We start from the raw sequence: 18,395 nt of genomic DNA, 5'->3' as shown, positions 1-18,395 counted from the left end.
ACACGGCGAGTAAGGATAAAAGTAGTAAGGATAACAAATCTATTAAAACACATACAACTTGATTGACAAAGGTTGGAGATCAAGGTTTTAAACTCTGCACCAGAGGGGAGAATCTCAAGCTTTAAGGACTGTTGGAGTTCATTCCATGAGCTAGGGGCATCATAGCAAAATGCATATTTACCCTGTTTATGAGCAAACTGGACCTTAAGGACCAGCCAGTCACTAGAATGGGATCCATAGGTACCAACATTCCATTCCAATAATGATTTTGTATAAGGAGGTAGCTTACCAAAAATGGCCTTAAAAATGAACAAATACCAGTGTTTTTTTTGCGCCTCTCCATCAGAGAGGACCAACCAACCTTCTTATAAAGGACACAGGGATGAGTGTTGTATCTATCATTATCTGTATGTCATGTATGTCATATATGTTATGATGAATTGAAAATGGGGGACCCTGATGTAAACAAGACGAAAGCCTTTCTCTGGTCTGCATCCCCTTAACAATTGTATTGTACCCATTCTGCAATCTGTTAATACAATTTTAAATCAATCAATCAATTAGTGATGAATCTGAGGGCAGAATAATATACAGAGTCCAGGGATTTAAATATCATAAAGGTGCTGTCTTGGGGGCAGAAGTGACCAGCAGTCCCCGTTCACTTAACATACTTCATAACCAGGCAGGGACTGTAAAGGTTGGCTCATGGTAATGCCCTTCCCCAAAAAAGAAGGAATGCTATATAGATTCTTCAATCGCCACGAAACCATGAGAGCTGTTGTCTTTGATTTCCCCTTATAGGCAGACATAGAGATCCCTATCCCTCGCTATTTCATCAGTGAACGCAGCGAAATGCTACAGGAGCGAAGGGCGATGTTAAAGGACATCCTCAACAGGATGGAAGGTACTCCAGAGAGACCCCAAGTGAGTTCTACACTGGCTACAGTTCAGTCGAGGGAAAAAACAACATACTGTACTTGATCATGTTATTTACTATTTACTTGGTCATTCATTCAAAAATAAGATTACAGTATTTTTACAGTATAATCTACATCAGGGGTTCTCAAATTTCTTTTTATACCACACCCCCATTTTATTTAGGATTCTTTTTGGCGACCCCACACTTAAGGTATCGTGTCATTTCAATGTGGAATTAAGGAATATCAAAATAAAAGCACATGTTTTTGACTTTGATCATGCATATTTATTAGACAATTATATTACAGCACTATGTTATCAATACAAATTTATAAAACGAGGCATATTTAGCCAAAATATGTTGCCAGAACATACAAAAATATATAAAAAAATGTATTTCTTGTATTAAAGAAAATTACTTGCCAATGCGCTGTCACCTACCCACGACCCCACTTTGGGTCGCGACCCGTAGTTTGAGAACCACTGATCTACATATTACTACAGTATCAGTTTACCACTTCTTCTATTGTCCCTGTCAGTCTGTAGCATTAACAATGGACCTGGAGGAGGCGGTTAGGATCATCCAGGTAGCAGAGAGAGCTCGCCAGGGGCGCACCAGGGCCATGTTCATGAAGGAGATCCACAGGGGAAAGGAGAGGCAGAGCTGGGACCGTGACAGGGATCTGGGGGCAGCTGCTATTGACTCGGCTGTGGTCTGCATCCAGAAGGTACTGTGTGCACCGTGCTCATCAGGGGGGGTAGTGTAGCTACATCACTATGTACATTACCCCTCCCTCCCTCCCTCCCTCCCTCCCTCCCTCCCCCCCCCCCCTCCCTCCCTCCCTCCCTCCCCCCCCCCCTCCCTCCCTCCCTCCCTCCCTCCCTCCCCCCCCCCCTCCCTCCCTCCCTCCCTCCCTCCCTCCCTCCCTCCCTCCCTCGCTAGATACAGATAATCACATGGTTTCATAGACATGAGCTCTGAGATGTACAACTTCTCATTGTACGAGATACAAATGATGACAAATGAAGACTTCATTCTCAGGTGTGGAAAGGCTACATACAGAGGAAGAGGACCTTAAAGGAACGTGAGGAAGAGCTGATATTTCTGGGCATGGTGAGTTAAACAGACGTGACGCTGGTTGTCTCTGGTGAGTTAAACAGACGTGACACTGGTTGTCTCTGGTGAGTTAAACAGACGTGACACTGGTTGTGTCTGGTGAGTTAAACAGACGTGACACTGGTTGTCTCTGGTGAGTTAAACAGACGTGACACTGGTTGTCTCTGGTGAGTTAAACAGACGTGACACTGGTTGTCTCTGGTGAGTTAAACAGACGTGACACTGGTTGTGTCTGGTGAGTTAAACAGACGTGACACTGGTTGTCTCTGGTGAGTTAAACAGACGTGACACTGGTTGTCTCTGGTGAGTTAAACAGACGTGACACTGGTTGTCTCTGGTGAGTTAAACAGACGTGACACTGGTTGTGTCTGGTGAGTTAAACAGACGTGACACTGGTTGTGTCTGGTGAGTTAAACAGATGTGACACTGGTTGTGTCTGGTGAGTTAAACAGACGTGACACTGGTTGTCTCTGGTGAGTTAAACAGACGTGACACTGGTTGTGTCTGGTGAGTTAAACAGACATGACACTGGTTGTCTCTGGTGAGTTAAACAGACATGACACTGGTTGTCTCTGGTGAGTTAAACAGACGTGACACTGGTTGTGTCTGGTGAGTTAAACAGACGTGACACTGGTTGTCTCTGGTGAGTTAAACAGACGTGACACTGGTTGTCTCTGGTGAGTTAAACAGACGTGACACTGGTTGTGTCTGGTGAGTTAAACAGACGTGACACTGGTTGTCTCTGGTGAGTTAAACAGACGTGACACTGGTTGTCTCTGGTGAGTTAAACAGACGTGACACTGGTTGTCTCTGGTGAGTTAAACAGACGTGACACTGGTTGTCTCTGGTGAGTTAAACAGACGTGACACTGGTTGTGTCTGGTGAGTTAAACAGACATGACACTGGTTGTGTCTGGTGAGTTAAACAGACGTGACGCTGGTTGTGTCTGGTGAGTTAAACAGACGTGACACTGGTTGTCTCTGGTGAGTTAAACAGACATGACACTGGTTGTGTCTGGTGAGTTAAACAGACGTGACACTGGTTGTCTCTGGTGAGTTAAACAGACGTGACACTGGTTGTCTCTGGTGAGTTAAACAGACGTGACACTGGTTGTCTCTGGTGAGTTAAACAGACGTGACACTGGTTGTCTCTGGTGAGTTAAACAGACGTGACACTGGTTGTGTCTGGTGAGTTAAACAGACGTGACACTGGTTGTGTCTGGTGAGTTAAACAGACGTGACACTGGTTGTGTCTGGTGAGTTAAACAGACGTGACACTGGTTGTGTCTGGTGAGTTAAACAGACACGACACTGGTTGTCTCTGGGCGTGGTCAACGTAGACTCACAAAGTTCTTTAAAAAACATAAATGTATGTTTTTGCATAGTATAGTTAGTATAGTTACATATAGCATAAATGTATATTGTATAGCATATTGTATAGTAGTGTATATAGGACTCATTACCTTTCATTCGTAAGCTTAGCATTGTATAGTATTTTATATTAGTACCTTTTATCATGTCTATTTATTATCTATTTTATTTGTATTTCTTTGCCACCTTCATTTCACTACATGTCTCGTGTATGTATGTGACGAATAAATCTCTTAAATAAATCTCTTGAAGTTCCATCAACACGCAGTCTTGCACTCTCCATCATTTGTATACATTGTTAGACAGACACTGTATCCTAGAGACGCTGTATGAATGTCTTCTCTCAGGCTTTGGACCCAAAGCAGCAGCAGCCCGCCCCTGCCACCACCTCCGCCCAGGCTACCAAAGCTCGCAGACGGAGTAAACAGGGAGAGAACGAGGAGGAATACCAGGAGTCCATGGTGGCCATCACCAGAAACCTGCGAGATGTGGAGGGGCCGGACATGAAGGAGACCATGCAAGAGCAGATCCGGCAGTGGTTCTTTGCATGTCGGTAAGATCGTACAGAGAGGTTAACAGAGGCCGACCAGTGACCGAAAGGTTTCTGGTTTGAATCCCAGGCACTGGCAGAATGATGAGTCAGTGACTGAAGGGTGGCTGGTGACCACAGTCTGCCTACGTGCCCTTGAGCAAAAGGCTCCAGGGGAACTGCAACTGTGGGGCGACCCCCTGTGTGCTCTGACATCTCGTGAAATACACAAGTGTAAGTTACCATGTGTATCTAGGAGGGATATATGCAGAATAAATACACTGCAATTGCCTTATGGACATTGACAATAAAAAAAAAATGTAGTCCAAGTTCAAGTTCAAGTTTCTTTAATAGTTGTCATACAGAATACTTTTATACAAAATGCTTCTTTCTGTTACGCTCCAGAGACTGTGCTAGACAAAAGATAAGTATGAAATAAAATAGTATAGCATGTAAAAAATAGAAGTCACGTACGTAGACACAGTGTTCAGTATATACATGCAGAATAGAAGTAACTGAGTTACCATACAATATACAATATACTATGCAATATACTAATATACAATATACTATATAGTGCAAAGCAGAAATGGGATGAGGTACAATTTAGGTACAATTTACAGTAAGGTGTACTGAGGTATGGGTTGTAGTGCAAAGCCTTTACCAATAAATATAAAGTGTGTTTAGGTGTTCTAAAGTGTGGAGAGTGGGTGCTGCAGTGTGTTGTTTGTTTAAAGTGAGTGTGTGCGTGTGGATGTTGTTATGGTTTGACACCGACCCCAAACGCTAACGACACAAAGAGAGTTGTTTCAGAGTTGCCAAAAACTAGGGCTTGTTTTATTTCACAAAATAGCAGCAAGAACTTGGTTGAAAACAAACAAAGACTGGGATACAAGCATTAGAAGAATGTTGCTGCTCTGCAGCTTCTCCCGGGAAGGTTCGTCTGAGGAATCTGACAGTGACGTCAGAGCCGCTCTGCAGAATCCTCTCTGCAGCTCTCCGAGGTGGTAACGGGACAGAGAGAGAGAGAGAGAGAGAGCGGGTTAGCTCAGAGTACAGTTGGGAACAGAACAGGTGACAGGAGAAGTGACTTGTCCCAAAACAGGTAATCCAAGTGACTGAATCTTCGGTGTAAATACACACTGTGAGCAATGTCCCAACAACAATCCAAGTGATAGAATCTTCGGTGCGAATACACACAGTGAGCGATGTCCCAATAATAATCCAAGTGATAATATCTTCGGTGTGAATACACACAGTGAGCAAAGTTCAAGCAAATATTATCCCAAATGAACAATCCAAAAAGCAGGCACAGGGTGAGTGACAGACCGAACAAAAAGCAGGATCTCTTCAGTGTCTACACACACGAAAAACGATAGGGACAAAAGACTGTCTTGCAAAACTCACCCAGGCGCTGTGCGTAAAGAGAGCAGGATCAAACAGGGCGAGCGCGTCGTTACGGGGAACGGGTTGTCCAAGCGGAATACTTCTTGAGTGTCCTGGGAGGCAAAGCACAGGGAAAACAGCAGGCAAGGAAGGAACGGCAAATGCTGATAATATATCAAAACGATCCAACAACACTTGATGGGGAATCGGGGTATATATAATCAAAAGGAATGCTTAATGACAAGCTGTGACAGCTGCGGGATGAGATTGACAAGCGTGTGGTTGGGGAAGCACCAATCAAACGGCGTCTACAGGAAGAAGCGTGTGAAGAGGAGAATGCAATTAATTAACTGAAAACTTAAAGGAACAGAGCGAGTAGGCTTAAAGGAACAGAGCGAGTAGGTGAGCAGCGGACAAAACCTCACAGTACCCCCCCCTCCACGGGAGCCACCCGGCGACCAGGCCGACCTGGCTCGTCCGGATGGGCACGATGGAAGTCCGTGATCAGGCCGGGATCCACGATGAGCTGTCGGGAGACCCAGCTTCGCTCCTCCGGGCCGTAACCCTCCCAGTCCACCAGGTACTGGAACCCCTGACCCCGCCGTCGAACGCCCATCAACCGGCGGACCTGCCACTGGGGGTGACCATCCACCATCTCGGGAGGCGGAGGATCAGGAGCTGGAGGCATCAGGGGACTGAGGGAGACAGGCTTAACCCGGGAGACATGGAAAACGGGGTGAATGTGCATGGACGCAGGATGTTTCAGACGCAGAGCCGCCGGACTGAGTACCTTCAGAACCTCGAAAGGTCAGACGAAACGGGGGTTAAGCTTCTTGGCCGAGGACCGAAGCGGGAGGTCCTTCGCGGAAAGCCACACCCTCTGCCCAGGGTGGTAAGTCGGCGCAGGAACCCGGCGCCGGTCGGCCCCACGACAGGCGCGCTCAGATGTCCGGAGCAGCGCGGTCCTGGTGATCTCCCAGACCCGTCGGCAGCGGTCGAGGTGGACCTGCACGGAGGGAACTGCCACCTCCGTCTCCTGTGCGGGGAAAAGAGGGGGTTGGTAGCCCAGGGAAACCTCAAATGGTGAGAGGCCGGTGGCGGAACTGACCATGGAGTTGATGGAGTACTCGACCCAGGGAAGGAAACGGCTCCAGGAAGCTGGTCTCTCGGCTGCCACACACACCGAAGAGCAGACTCCACGCTCTGGTTCATCCTCTCCGTTTGTCCGTTAGTCTGGGGATGATAACCAGAGGAAAGACTGACCGTCGCCCCCAATTCCTTGCAAAAAGCCCGCCATACCTGGGAGGTGAACTGGGGCCCCCGGTCAGAGACGATGTCCTGGGGAAAACCATGAAGGCGGAACACGTGGTGAGTCAGGAGGTCCGCCGTCTCGGCCGCCGAAAGAAGCTTGGAAAGGGCCACGAGGTGAACCCCCTTGCTGAATCGATCCACCACGGTCAGAAGGCAAGTGTTCCCCTGGGAGGAGGGAAGACCTGTGACGAAGTCTAGCGCCACATGTGACCAAGGACGGCTCGGAACGGGAAGTGGCTGTAACAGCCCGGAGGGTGCCTGGTGCGAGGCCTTGCTGCGGGCACAGACCGCGCAGGCCAATACGAACTCCTTGACGTCGTTCCGCATGGTGGGCCACCAGAAACGACGAGCCAGGAAGGAGAACGTGCGATGAACGCCCGGGTGGCAGGCGAACCGGCTGGTATGGCCCCACAGCAGCACCCGGGACCGGACAGAGTCGGGGACGAAGAGACGATGAATCGGAACGTTGCTTGGAGCACGCTGGAAGCGTAGGGCACGTCTAACCACCCCCTCGATGCCCAAGGTGATGGCTCCAACCACCCTGGCCTCCGGGAGGATGGGAGTCGGGTCCTCAGAGGGTGGAGCCCCCTTGGAGTGTAACCGGGACAGGGAGTCGGCCTTCGTGTTGCGGGAACCAGGACGAAAAGTCAGCGAGAAGTCGAACCGACTGAGGAAGCTGGCCCATCTCGCCTGCCGACCGTTGAGGCGCTTGGAAGCGCGGATGAACGTCAGGTTCTTGTGGTCCGTCCAGATGGTAAATGGCTCCTCGGCCCCCTCAAGCCAATGACGCCACTCCTCCAAAGCAGCCACGACCGCCAGCAGCTCCCGATTGCCGGTGTCGTAGTTCCTCTCGGCAGGGAGGAACCGACGCGAGTAGAAGGCGCAAGGATGTACCTTCTGGTCCGTTGCCGAACGCTGGGATAAGACAGCCCCCAGTCCAGTATCCGAGGCGTCCACCTCAACGATGAACTGTCTCTTGGGGTCAGGGTGGAGCAAGATCGGGGCGGAAGTGAACCTCTTCTTGAGGGAGCGGAACGCAGCACATGCCGCTGGGGACCAGTCGAACGGCAGGGCGGGAGAGGTCAGTCTGGTAAGTGGCTCCGCCACTTGACTGTAGTTCCGGATGAACCTTCGGTAGAAGTTGGCGAACCCGAGGAAACTCTGTAACTCCTTCCGAGTGGTGGGTTCAGGCCATTCCTCCACAGCTTGGATCTTGCGAGGATCCGCTCGGGTCAAGCCCTTCTCCACGATGAAGCCCAGGTAGTCGACGGAGTCGGAGTGGAAACGGCACTTCTCCGCCTTGACGAAGAGCCGATTGTGGAGGAGGCGCTCCAGCACACGGCGGACATGCTGGATGTGCTCCTCGAGGGTCTTGGAGAAGATGAGGATGTCGTCCAGGTACACCACCACAAACACCTCCAGCATGTCACGAAGGACGTCGTTCATGAGCGCCTGGAATACCGCCGGGGCGTTGGTGAGGCCGAACGGCATCACCAGGTACTCGTAGTGGCCCCTGGGGGTCTTGAAGGCGGTCTTCCATTCATCGCCCTCACGGATACGGACAAGATGGTAGGCACTCCGGAGGTCCAGCTTGGTAAAGACGGTAGCCTGGGTGAGAGGTTCGAAGGTGGAGTTCATGAGAGGAAGAGGGTACTTGTTCTTGATGGTGATCTCGTTGAGCTGGCGATAGTCGATGCAGGGTCGAAGGTCCCCGTCCTTCTTCCCAACAAAGAAGAAACCGGCCGCCACCGGGGAGGAGGAAGGCCGAATGAGTCCTGCTTCCAAGGACTCAGAGATGTACTGATCCATCGCCTTCTTCTCCGGAACGGTCAGACTGTAGAGGCGGCTGCCGGGAAGGGGAGCCCCTTGGCGGAGGTCGATGGCGCAGTCGTAAGGACGGTGGGGTGGAAGGGCCTGAGCCCTGGACTTACTGAAAACCTCCAAGAGGTCGTGGTACTCGGGGGGGTATGGATGAAGAGTCCGGAGGCGACTCACCAGCGGGCCTCCGGGGCGGGGGACAGGACGCCGCCTGTAGACACTGGGCGTGACAGGAGGAGCTCCAGCCCTTGATGGTACCGGAGGACCAGGCGATGTGGGGCTCGTGCAGCGCGAGCCAGGGCCTACCCAGGACCACCGGGACAAGAGGGGATCGGGTGATAAGGAACTGGATTCTCTCAACGTGGTTCCCAGCGATGGTCAGCACGACTGGGCAGGTGCGTTGAGAGATGTCGGCCAGGCGGTGTTGGTCCAATGCGAAGATCTCCAAAGGCCTCACTAGGTCCTCAAGTGGAATGTTGGCCCGGGTAGCAAACTCGAAGTCGAGGAAACTCTCGTCTGCCCCAGAGTCGATGAGTGCCTCCACCGTGGCCCGTTGGTCCGCCCAGGCCAGGGTGACGCTCATCAGATGGCCAGGTGGTGCGCGGCTCTGGGAATGAGAAAAACGGCTCACCAGGATTTCCCGGGGTCTCGGCGAGCCTGGTCTTTTGGCCGGGTGGGGCAGTTGGCGATTCGGTGTCCCTCCCGACCGCAGTAGAGGCAGAGACCGGACCTGTACCTCGCCTCACGTTCAGCCTGGCTCAGATGAGAGCGTCCCAGCTGCATGGGTTCCTCCTCGCGAACCGAACGGGAGGGTAAGCTACCACCAGTCGTGTTGAGGGCAGGGCGACCAGCAGTAACGTCATGAGTACGGGGGATCCGGAGTCCCTCAGGAGGTACCTGTCGGGTCCTCTCACGCCTTCTCTCCTGGAGGCGTCCGTCGATGCGAATGGCGAGGCTGAACAGGTCCTCGAGGGAGTCAGGCTCCTCCCGGGTCGCAAGCTGGTCCCTGACTGCGTCACTGAGCCCCCTCATGAAGGTTAGGCGAAGTGCTGGGTCGTTCCAACCACTCTCCACCGCCGCCAGTCGAAACTCCAGGACGTAGTCTGTTACCCCGCCGCTCCCCTGTCGGAAGGTACCCAACCGGGCTCCAGGGTCCAGACCACGGGCTGGATGGTGGAACACCCTGCGGAGCTCAGCCACGAAGTCTGGATAGGAGAAACAAAAATCTGCATCCATTGCCCAGGAGGAAGTGACCCACTGGGCTGCCCGGCCTGAGAGCAAGTTTGTCATATAGGCCACTCGGGCTCCTTCTGAAGTGAATCGACTGGGTTGATGACGGAAAACCAACTCACATTGCATGATGAATGTGGCACACTCCTCGGGATTGCCGTCGAACAGCCGTGGGACGGAGAGACGGGGTTCCCGAGGTGCGGGATCGGGAAGCGCGGGGCCTGCTGGGGCTGCGGGGGATGCTCCTGCCAATGCTCCTGAAGGAAGTGGGGGTACAAGTAAAGCGTTAACGGTGTCGCTCAGCGTGTGAAGATGAAGGAGTATACTTGACTGTTGTCCTGCCAGAGCGGCCAGGGACCCTTGAATAGGCTGGACCTGTTCCCTGAGTTCATGCACCGCAGCCGCAGCCCTCTCTAGTTGGTGACTGTGATCCTTGGTCAACTCGATCTGACCAGCTAGTGCTGTTCTGACTCTCTCTGTGTCGGCTGGGGTCGTCATATTGGTTGGATCGTAATGTTATGGTTTGACACCGACCCCAAACGCTAACGACACAAAGAGAGTTGTTTCAGAGTTGCCAAAAACTAGGGCTTGTTTTATTTCACAAAATAGCAGCAAGAACTTGGTTGAAAACAAACAAAGACTGGGATACAAGCATTGGAAGAATGTTGCTGCTCTGCAGCTTCTCCCGGGAAGGTTCGTCTGAGAAATCTGACAGTGACGTCAGAGCCGCTCTGCAGAATCCTCTCGGCAGCTCTCCGAGGTGGTAACGGGACAGAGAGAGAGAGAGAGAGAGCGGGTTAGCTCAGAGTACAGTTGGGAACAGAACAGGTGACAGGAGAAGTGACTTGTCCCAAAACAGGTAATCCAAGTGACTGAATCTTCGGTGTAAATACACACTGTGAGCAATGTCCCAACAACAATCCAAGTGATAGAATCTTCGGTGCGAATACACACAGTGAGCGATGTCCCAATAATAATCCAAGTGATAATATCTTCGGTGTGAATACACACAGTGAGCAAAGTTCAAGCAAATATTATCCCAAATGAACAATCCAAAAAGCAGGCACAGGGTGAGTGACAGACCGAACAAAAAGCAGGATCTCTTCAGTGTCTACACACACGAAAAACGATAGGGACAAAAGACTGTCTTGCAAAACTCACCCAGGCGCTGTGCGTAAAGAGAGCAGGATCAAACAGGGCGAGCGCGTCGTTACGGGGAACGGGTTGTCCAAGCGGAATACTTCTTGAGTGTCCTGGGAGGCAAAGCACAGGGAAAACAGCAGGCAAGGAAGGAACGGCAAATGCTGATAATATATCAAAACGATCCAACAACACTTGATGGGGAATCGGGGTATATATAATCAAAAGGAATGCTTAATGACAAGCTGTGACAGCTGCGGGATGAGATTGACAAGCGTGTGGTTGGGGAAGCACCAATCAAACGGCGTCTACAGGAAGAAGCGTGTGAAGAGGAGAATGCAATTAATTAACTGAAAACTTAAAGGAACAGAGCGAGTAGGCTTAAAGGAACAGAGCGAGTAGGTGAGCAGCGGACAAAACCTCACAGATGTGTGTGTTGTGAGTGCATTTGATGGTTGTTGCATAGTGTTATTGTTCGTTGAGCAACCTGATGGCCTGGGGATAGAAGCTTCTTCTGAGTCTTTCTGTGCTTGCCATGAGACTCCGGTATCGCTTGCCTGACCGCAGCAGTTCAAAGAGGCAGTTGTTTGGGTGGCTGGAGTCCTTGATAATTCTCTTAGCCTTACCCCTGCACCGCTTGTTGTAAATGTTCTGGAGAGTGGGGAGCCCCCCTCCAATTGTGCGTTCGGCTGAACGTGCCACTCTCTGTAGTCTGTAGTCTGCTAGTCCTCTTTTTACACAGAGCATTTCCCCAATCAGGGTGATTTTGATTAAAATATGTTGATGGTCCAATCCAATCCATCCAATCCAACTTAATTTATAAAGCGCTTTAACAGCCACAGGGGCACAAAGTGCTGATACGTTGATGGTTATATAATGTATCATTCTTTCCTGCACGTTTGACTTCTAGTGATGCAACAGGATCTTTTCCAGACTACCCAGAGCAAGAGGCCGGAGGCTCCACTCTTCTCTTCGCAGAGAAAACCCCCCAGGAGGTACAGTACAGCATCTATCTCCCATCACACAGTCAAACTATAGTTCACAGCCTGCTTGTACAGTAGTTCAAATCTGTATTACATTATCATCGCAGACATCTTGGTAGGCAAAGATGTATAAAAAATAATCAGTCAATCAAATCGACAGGTGATCATTAAATGACAGTGATGCAACTATGCTTTGTTTCAGTTAATGGAGGAATTAGCTGCAAAGGAGGAGGAGGAGGACGTCAACAACAAACCAAAGGGCAAAGAAGAGAAGAAGGAACAAGGAAAGAAAGGAAAGGACAAAGGGAAGGGAGGAGAAGAGGTGGGTTGTTCTGGAATTGTGTTGTTTTCAATCATGTTTGTATTATGTATTATGTTGTATTATGAATTCTGAACAATATAAAGATCTAAAGCATTTATAAGGCTGATTACTATGACCACACAAATCCACTGTTTATAAAGTTATGAAATGTAATGATTTGGTTTATTATACATTTTATTTTTTTCCCAATACAGGAAAGCAAATATGATTTGAGAGACGTTTGTAAGTTTACTGTTCAAAAAGCTAAGAAAGGGATTACAAGGAGATGTATTTCTATTGTTGAGGTTAACTTGTGGAACAATGCTGATATACATTTAAGAATTAGTCATTTGCTTTTGCTTATCCAAAAAATGGTTTGTATAGATATTATTGAAGGTTACAAATCTGAATAAGTTGTATTTTGTCAATTTTTTGGTTTCTGTTTTGGAGGCTTAAGAATACAGGACAGGCATGTATAAGTGTTATGCTTCAGCCTGTACCTTTTCTGTCACTGCCAAAATCAAAGACTGTTGACAGTCTGCATATTGCATATTGTATTGTGTGTGATGACTGAATACAAAAACGACTAATACTACTATTACTAAATAAGAGGATTTAGCTCAATCGAATCAACCATAATGTGATCAGGTAGAGATTGCAATGCAGTGCATGTTTAGATGGACCGGCGTAACCTTCTACTGAACCACAGGGGGAGGAGGAGGCAGGGTTGAAGATGCTGCCCTCTGCTCTCCTGTCTGATTTGGAAGTGGGACACAAGACCTTTGTGGGTAAGCTCCATAAAAAACCTCATACTATAGCTCTACAAACAAGGTACGCACTCCTATCTTTTAAAGCGTGGCATTGCTACAACGGGACCCGTCTAATGGCTGGCGCCCAATGTGTTAAAGGTTAAGAGTTACAGTAGAATGGTTCCCCCTATCTGACGATGCTTAAAGGTTAGGAGTTAGAATGGTCCCCCCTATCTGACGATGCTTAAAGGTTAGGAGTTACAGTAGAATGGTTCCCCGTATCTCACAATGCTTAAAGGTGTGGTAACATTGACTGTGTATTTCATAATCCATATGTGTGTATAATTAGAAAACCACAATGCAAAAGTCTGGTGTGCCATAAGGAGTGATACTAGCGTGACAGGAAACAGGTAAAACTGTTTGAGCCCCTATGAAACCCCTGCTGTGTTGAACTGTATTCAGGAGACAGTCAACAAACCCCCACACAAACAGATGTACTTAACTACTTAGAACAGAAGGAACAGTCACTCAACCCCCACTCAAGCAATGGCTAATCTATAGAACAAACAACACCTTTCCACAGGAACAGTTGCACCAAAAAGCAGAAGGCTAAATGAAACAATTATAGATTAGAGACAAAACGCACTGTTACATCATCACTGAAAACTGCAAATATCTGTAATAATGGTTAAATACAAATAATGCCTTAAGTACATATGACTAGAATGATTAGATCTTCCCACGCACAGAGTGGGAACCTCAAGTTGACTTTATGTTAATGTACCTCACACCCCCCGTAGGAGTCAAGAGGACAGCTGGTCTGAACGAGGGCAGACCAGCACAAACAAGATTATATTAATTAAACTGACTTATTTGATAAAAGGATTTAAATGTCATTTAGAATGTCACCTGAGTATGCAATTTGGTATCAAAAGGTAAACAAAAGAGTAAAACTGTGATAATACTGGAAGAGTGTAATTCATATACACTGGAAATACTTTGTAAAAGTTTATGGGAATTACCCCTCTGTCCAACTGAGAAGACCACAGCCCAAAGGAGGGGGCGGACGGCCCCCAGAAGACAAACCTGATTGGAACCCAAGAAACAGAAGAAAGCCTGTTTTTAGAATCAAGAACCAATTGGAACAGAACGCCATATATATATATATATATATATATATATATATATATATATATATATAATATAACTGATTGGCTATGAATCAAGTCAACTTGTGACATCATTTTGAGTATAAAAAGGAAAACTCATTGTTAAGCATCCAGAGAATGCTGTTGTCTTGCATGTGAGTAAATCATGGAAAAACCACTGTTGTTTAGTTTAGTGTAACATGTACAGATCCCTATCTGTTGACCAGGTTTACTCATGTGAAATGCTCAGTAGATTCTCTCTTCATTTGATAAACATGACTACTGTTTTATGTACAGACTGGGTTTGATGTGCAAACCTTATCAATAATTTTGTACAACATGTTTTGATGTACTATGAAATGATCCCTGTATGTAAACAACAACATTTAATTTCACTCTGAGCCCAGAGGCAAATAAATCATGAGTTTTAACTATAGCTCTATTGTCTGGCTGCACAGTTTATTTCTCTACTGGCTATATTTGAAGTCAGATGAGAGGAACCATTCTCCTTCTCTCCCTCTAGTTGGCAACCTCAATGCACTGTAAATAACCTTAGAAATGTATAGAATATACGACAAAGGTTAGGATTTACCGTAGAATGGTTCCCCCTATCTGACGGTGCTTAAAGGTTAGGGTTAGGGTTAGAATGGGCATCGGCAGTGAAGAGTTTGTGTCGCTGCCTCCCTGACCTCAACTGAACGTGTCTTTTATCATCAGATGTGTGGCAGAACCGTGAGGAGTCGAGCAACTACAGCCAGAGGCATGAAGCCGAGCTGGTCAAGGAGGAAAAAAGGAAAGAGATTGAGGCAGAGATCCGCGTGCAGGTAATGCTGCCCCTGTGGATACACGGACTACAGGATAACAGCACAGTGGCTCAGGAGGTAGAGCGGTCTAGAGACAGTGGCTCAGGAGGTAGAGCGGTCTAGAGACAGTGGCTCAGGATGTAGAGCGGTCTAGATACAGTGGCTCAGGAGGTAGAGCGGTCTAGAGACAGTGGCTCAGGATGTAGAGCGGTCTAGAGACAGTGGCTCTGGAGGTAGAGCGGTCTAGAGACAGTGGCTCAGGAGGTAGAGCGGTCTAGAGACAGTGGCTCAGGATGTAGAGCGGTCTAGAGACAGTGGCTCAGGAGGTAGAGCGGTCTAGAGACAGTGTCTCAGGAGGTAGAGCTGGTCTAGAGACAGTGGCTCAGGAGGTAGAGCTGGTCTAGAGACAGTGTCTCAGGAGGTAGAGCTGGTCTAGAGACAGTGGCTCAGGAGGTAGAGCGGTCTAGAGACAGTGGCTCAGGAGGTAGAGCGGTCTAGAGACAGTGGCTCAGGAGGTAGAGCTGGTCTAGAGACAGTGGCTCAGGAGGTAGAGCGGTCTAGAGACAGTGGCTCAGGAGGTAGAGCTGGTCTAGAGACAGTGGCTCAGGAGGTAGAGCGGTCTAGAGACAGTGGTTCAGGAGGTAGAGCGGTCTAGAGACAGTGGCTCAGGAGGTAGAGCGGTCTAGAGACAGTGGCTCAGGAGGTAGAGCTGGTCTAGAGACAGTGGCTCAGGAGGTAGAGCGGTCTAGAGACAGTGGCTCAGGAGGTAGAGCGGTCTAGAGACGGTGGCTCATGATGTAGAGCTGGTCTAGAGACAGTGGCTCAGGAGGTAGCGTGGTCTAGAGACAGTGTCTCAGGAGGTAGAGCGGTCTAGAGACAGTGTATCAGGAGGTAGAGCTGGTCTAGATACAGTGGCTCAGGAGGTAGAGCGGTCTAGAGACAGTGGCTCAGGAGGTAGAGCGGTCTAGAGACAGTGGCTCAGGAGGTAGAGCGGTCTAGAGACAGTGGCTCAGGAGGTAGAGCGGTCTAGAGACAGTGGCTCAGGAGGTAGAGCTGGTCTAGAGACAGTGGCTCAGGAGGTAGAGCTGGTCTAGAGACAGTGGCTCAGGAGGTAGAGTGGTCTAGAGACAGTGGCTCAGGAGGTAGAGCTGGTCTAGAGACAGTGGCTCAGGAGGTAGAGCTGGTCTAGAGACAGTGGCTCAGGAGGTAGAGCGGTCTAGAGACAGTGGCTCAGGAGGTAGAGTGGTCTAGAGACAGTGTCTCAGGAGGTAGAGCTGGTCTAGAGACAGTGGCTCAGGAGGTAGAGCGGTCTAGAGACAGTGTCTCAGGAGGTAGAGCTGGTCTAGAGACAGTGTCTCAGGAGGTAGAGCTGGTCTAGAGACAGTGGCTCAGGAGGTAGAGCGGTCTAGAGACAGTGTCTCAGGAGGTAGAGCTGGTCTAGAGACAGCGTCTCAGGAGGTAGAGCTGGTCTAGAGACAGTGGCTCAGGAGGTAGAGCGGTCTAGAGACAGTGGCTCATGATGTAGAGCGGTCTAGAGACAGTGGCTCAGGAGGTAGAGCTGGTCTAGAGACAGTGGCTCAGGAGGTAGAGCTGGTCTAGATACAGTGGCTCAGGAGGTAGAGCGGTCTAGAGACAGTGGCTCAGGAGGTAGAGCTGGTCTAGATACAGTGTCTCAGGAGGTAGAGTGGTCTAGAGACAGTGTCTCAGGAGGTAGAGCTGGTCTAGAGACAGTGTCTCAGGAGGTAGAGCTGGTCTAGAGACAGTGGCTCAGGAGGTAGAGCTGGTCTAGAGACAGTGTCTCAGGAGGTAGAGCTGGTCTAGAGACAGTGGCTCAGGAGGTAGAGCTGGTCTAGAGACAGTGGCTCAGGAGGTAGAGCTGGTCTAGAGACAGTGGCTCAGGAGGTAGAGCTGGTCTAGAGACAGTGTCTCAGGAGGTAGAGCTGGTCTAGAGACAGTGGCTCAGGAGGTAGAGCTGGTCTAGAGACAGTGGCTCAGGAGGTAGAGCTGGTCTAGAGACAGTGGCTCAGGAGGTAGAGCTGGTCTAGAGACAGTGGCTCAGGAGGTAGAGCGGTCTAGAGACAGTGGCTCAGGAGGTAGAGTGGTCTAGAGACAGTGTCTCGGGAGGTAGAGCGGTCGTCTGGTAATCTGAAGGTTCCCGGTTCGATTCCCGCTCCTCCCGGGCAGCGTGTCGAAGTGGCCTTGAGCAAGACCCTTAACCCCTAATTGCTCCCGATGAGCAGGTTGGCACCTTGCATGGTCGCCTCTGCCGTTGGTGTGTGAATGTGTCAGTGAATGGGTGAATGTGAGGAACAAAATTGTAAAGTGCTTTGGAGAAAATAGATATACAGTATAAATGCACTTTACCATTTAATCATAACAAATTCTGGGCTTTATGCATGTAATCACCAACTCCTGTGATTACATTTTGTATTTGTACATTGAAGACTTGGGAATAAGAATTGCTACTGTCAAGTAAAGCGTGATTTACTTCGCTTTATTCTGGTTTAATGAAACAGCGGTTTAAAACCGAGAGAATAAGCAGTTGTTAGAATGATATCAAATAGAGTAATTAGAACATCAGGCAGTGGTGTTCACTGGTTCGCTCTGTTTCCATCAGGTGGATGAGTTGATGAGACAGGAGCTCGCTAACCTGAAGCTAGTTGTGGATAAAGTCACGTCTGGCAAACCCAAAGGAAGCAAGGTATATTATTATGAACACATTAGAGGTTTGACGTCTTATATATATATATATAACGCTCCAGATCTTTATTCCTGTTGGTTTATTTTGTGATGTATAGTAATGATGTATTCCAGACCCAGTACTTAGAAGTGAATTCACCTCTTGGTACAGTGGTCTGTGATGCCGCCCGCGGCGCGCGAGGCCGGGGTTCAACTCCCACTCAGGGCGATCCCTTAACAGGGGTCGAATCGAAACACAATGCAGAGCGAGATCACACGGGTCACACATGCATTGCTCTTGATCTGCCAATTTTGTGCACATTTTTGCCTATGTCTTTGTTTTACTGCTGTGAAGCACTTCTTGTATGAAAGGTGCTATACAAATAAAGTGTATTATTATTATTGACTGCTGAGACTCACAGGTGTGAGTTTCAGATCCTGGACCACATCATCCAGGTAGTGGTACTCCGAGAACTCTTTCTCCACCATCTCGTGTTTGAGCTCCAGCACTCTCCCCATCACGCCCTCCAGGACCCCCCGGATCACGCGTCTCTTCTGGGGGTGGACCACCTGGTCGTAGGCCTCCTCCAGCTGCCGGAAGATTTGAATGTAACGTACGTAGAGGGTGGCCACGCGCTGGACGAACACCACCCGGTCCTTTTCTGGACGAGGGGGCTCGACAGGGAGCTCCTGAGTCAGCAGACTGCTCAGCTCCACTTGGGCTTCTGCCCATTGCTTGTTGTACGCACTGGAAAGAGATAAGATGAGATCAGATATTCCTTTACTGATCCCCTTGGGGGAATTTAGGCATTATAGCAGTATGGGGGCGGGGGGGGGGGTACAGGTATGGGCATGCCCAACAGCGTGTAGTCTTTTACCGCGGGATGGTGGTCTGGGGCTCGCAGGACGGTGG

The 18,395-nt window shown here is 49.2% G+C and overlaps 1 protein-coding gene across 1 annotated transcript in view; it reads left to right on the top strand.

The window, feature by feature from the left end:
• The window catches only part of LOC311247905 (dynein regulatory complex protein 11-like), a gene marked incomplete at both ends in the record, with an annotated part of 29,773 nt that extends 12,179 nt beyond the window's left edge, over positions 1–17,594 (top strand). The window contains 10 exons of the mRNA XM_084338889.1: positions 802–924; positions 1,458–1,646; positions 1,961–2,032; positions 3,753–3,958; positions 11,730–11,814; positions 12,005–12,124; positions 12,816–12,891; positions 14,718–14,824; positions 17,421–17,484; positions 17,566–17,594. Of these exons, the coding sequence (XP_084195015.1) occupies positions 802–924; positions 1,458–1,646; positions 1,961–2,032; positions 3,753–3,958; positions 11,730–11,814; positions 12,005–12,124; positions 12,816–12,891; positions 14,718–14,824; positions 17,421–17,484; positions 17,566–17,594 (1,071 nt within the window). The remainder of the gene's footprint in view (positions 1–801; positions 925–1,457; positions 1,647–1,960; positions 2,033–3,752; positions 3,959–11,729; positions 11,815–12,004; positions 12,125–12,815; positions 12,892–14,717; positions 14,825–17,420; positions 17,485–17,565) is intronic.
• Between the last annotated feature and the right edge of the window lie 801 nt (positions 17,595–18,395).

Source organism: Notolepis coatsorum (genome assembly GCF_963971535.1).
Source record: "Notolepis coatsorum genome assembly, contig: SCAFFOLD_524, whole genome shotgun sequence".
Lineage (NCBI taxonomy): Eukaryota > Metazoa > Chordata > Actinopteri > Aulopiformes > Paralepididae > Notolepis > Notolepis coatsorum.
This window is presented reverse-complemented; position numbering and strand designations above follow the sequence as displayed.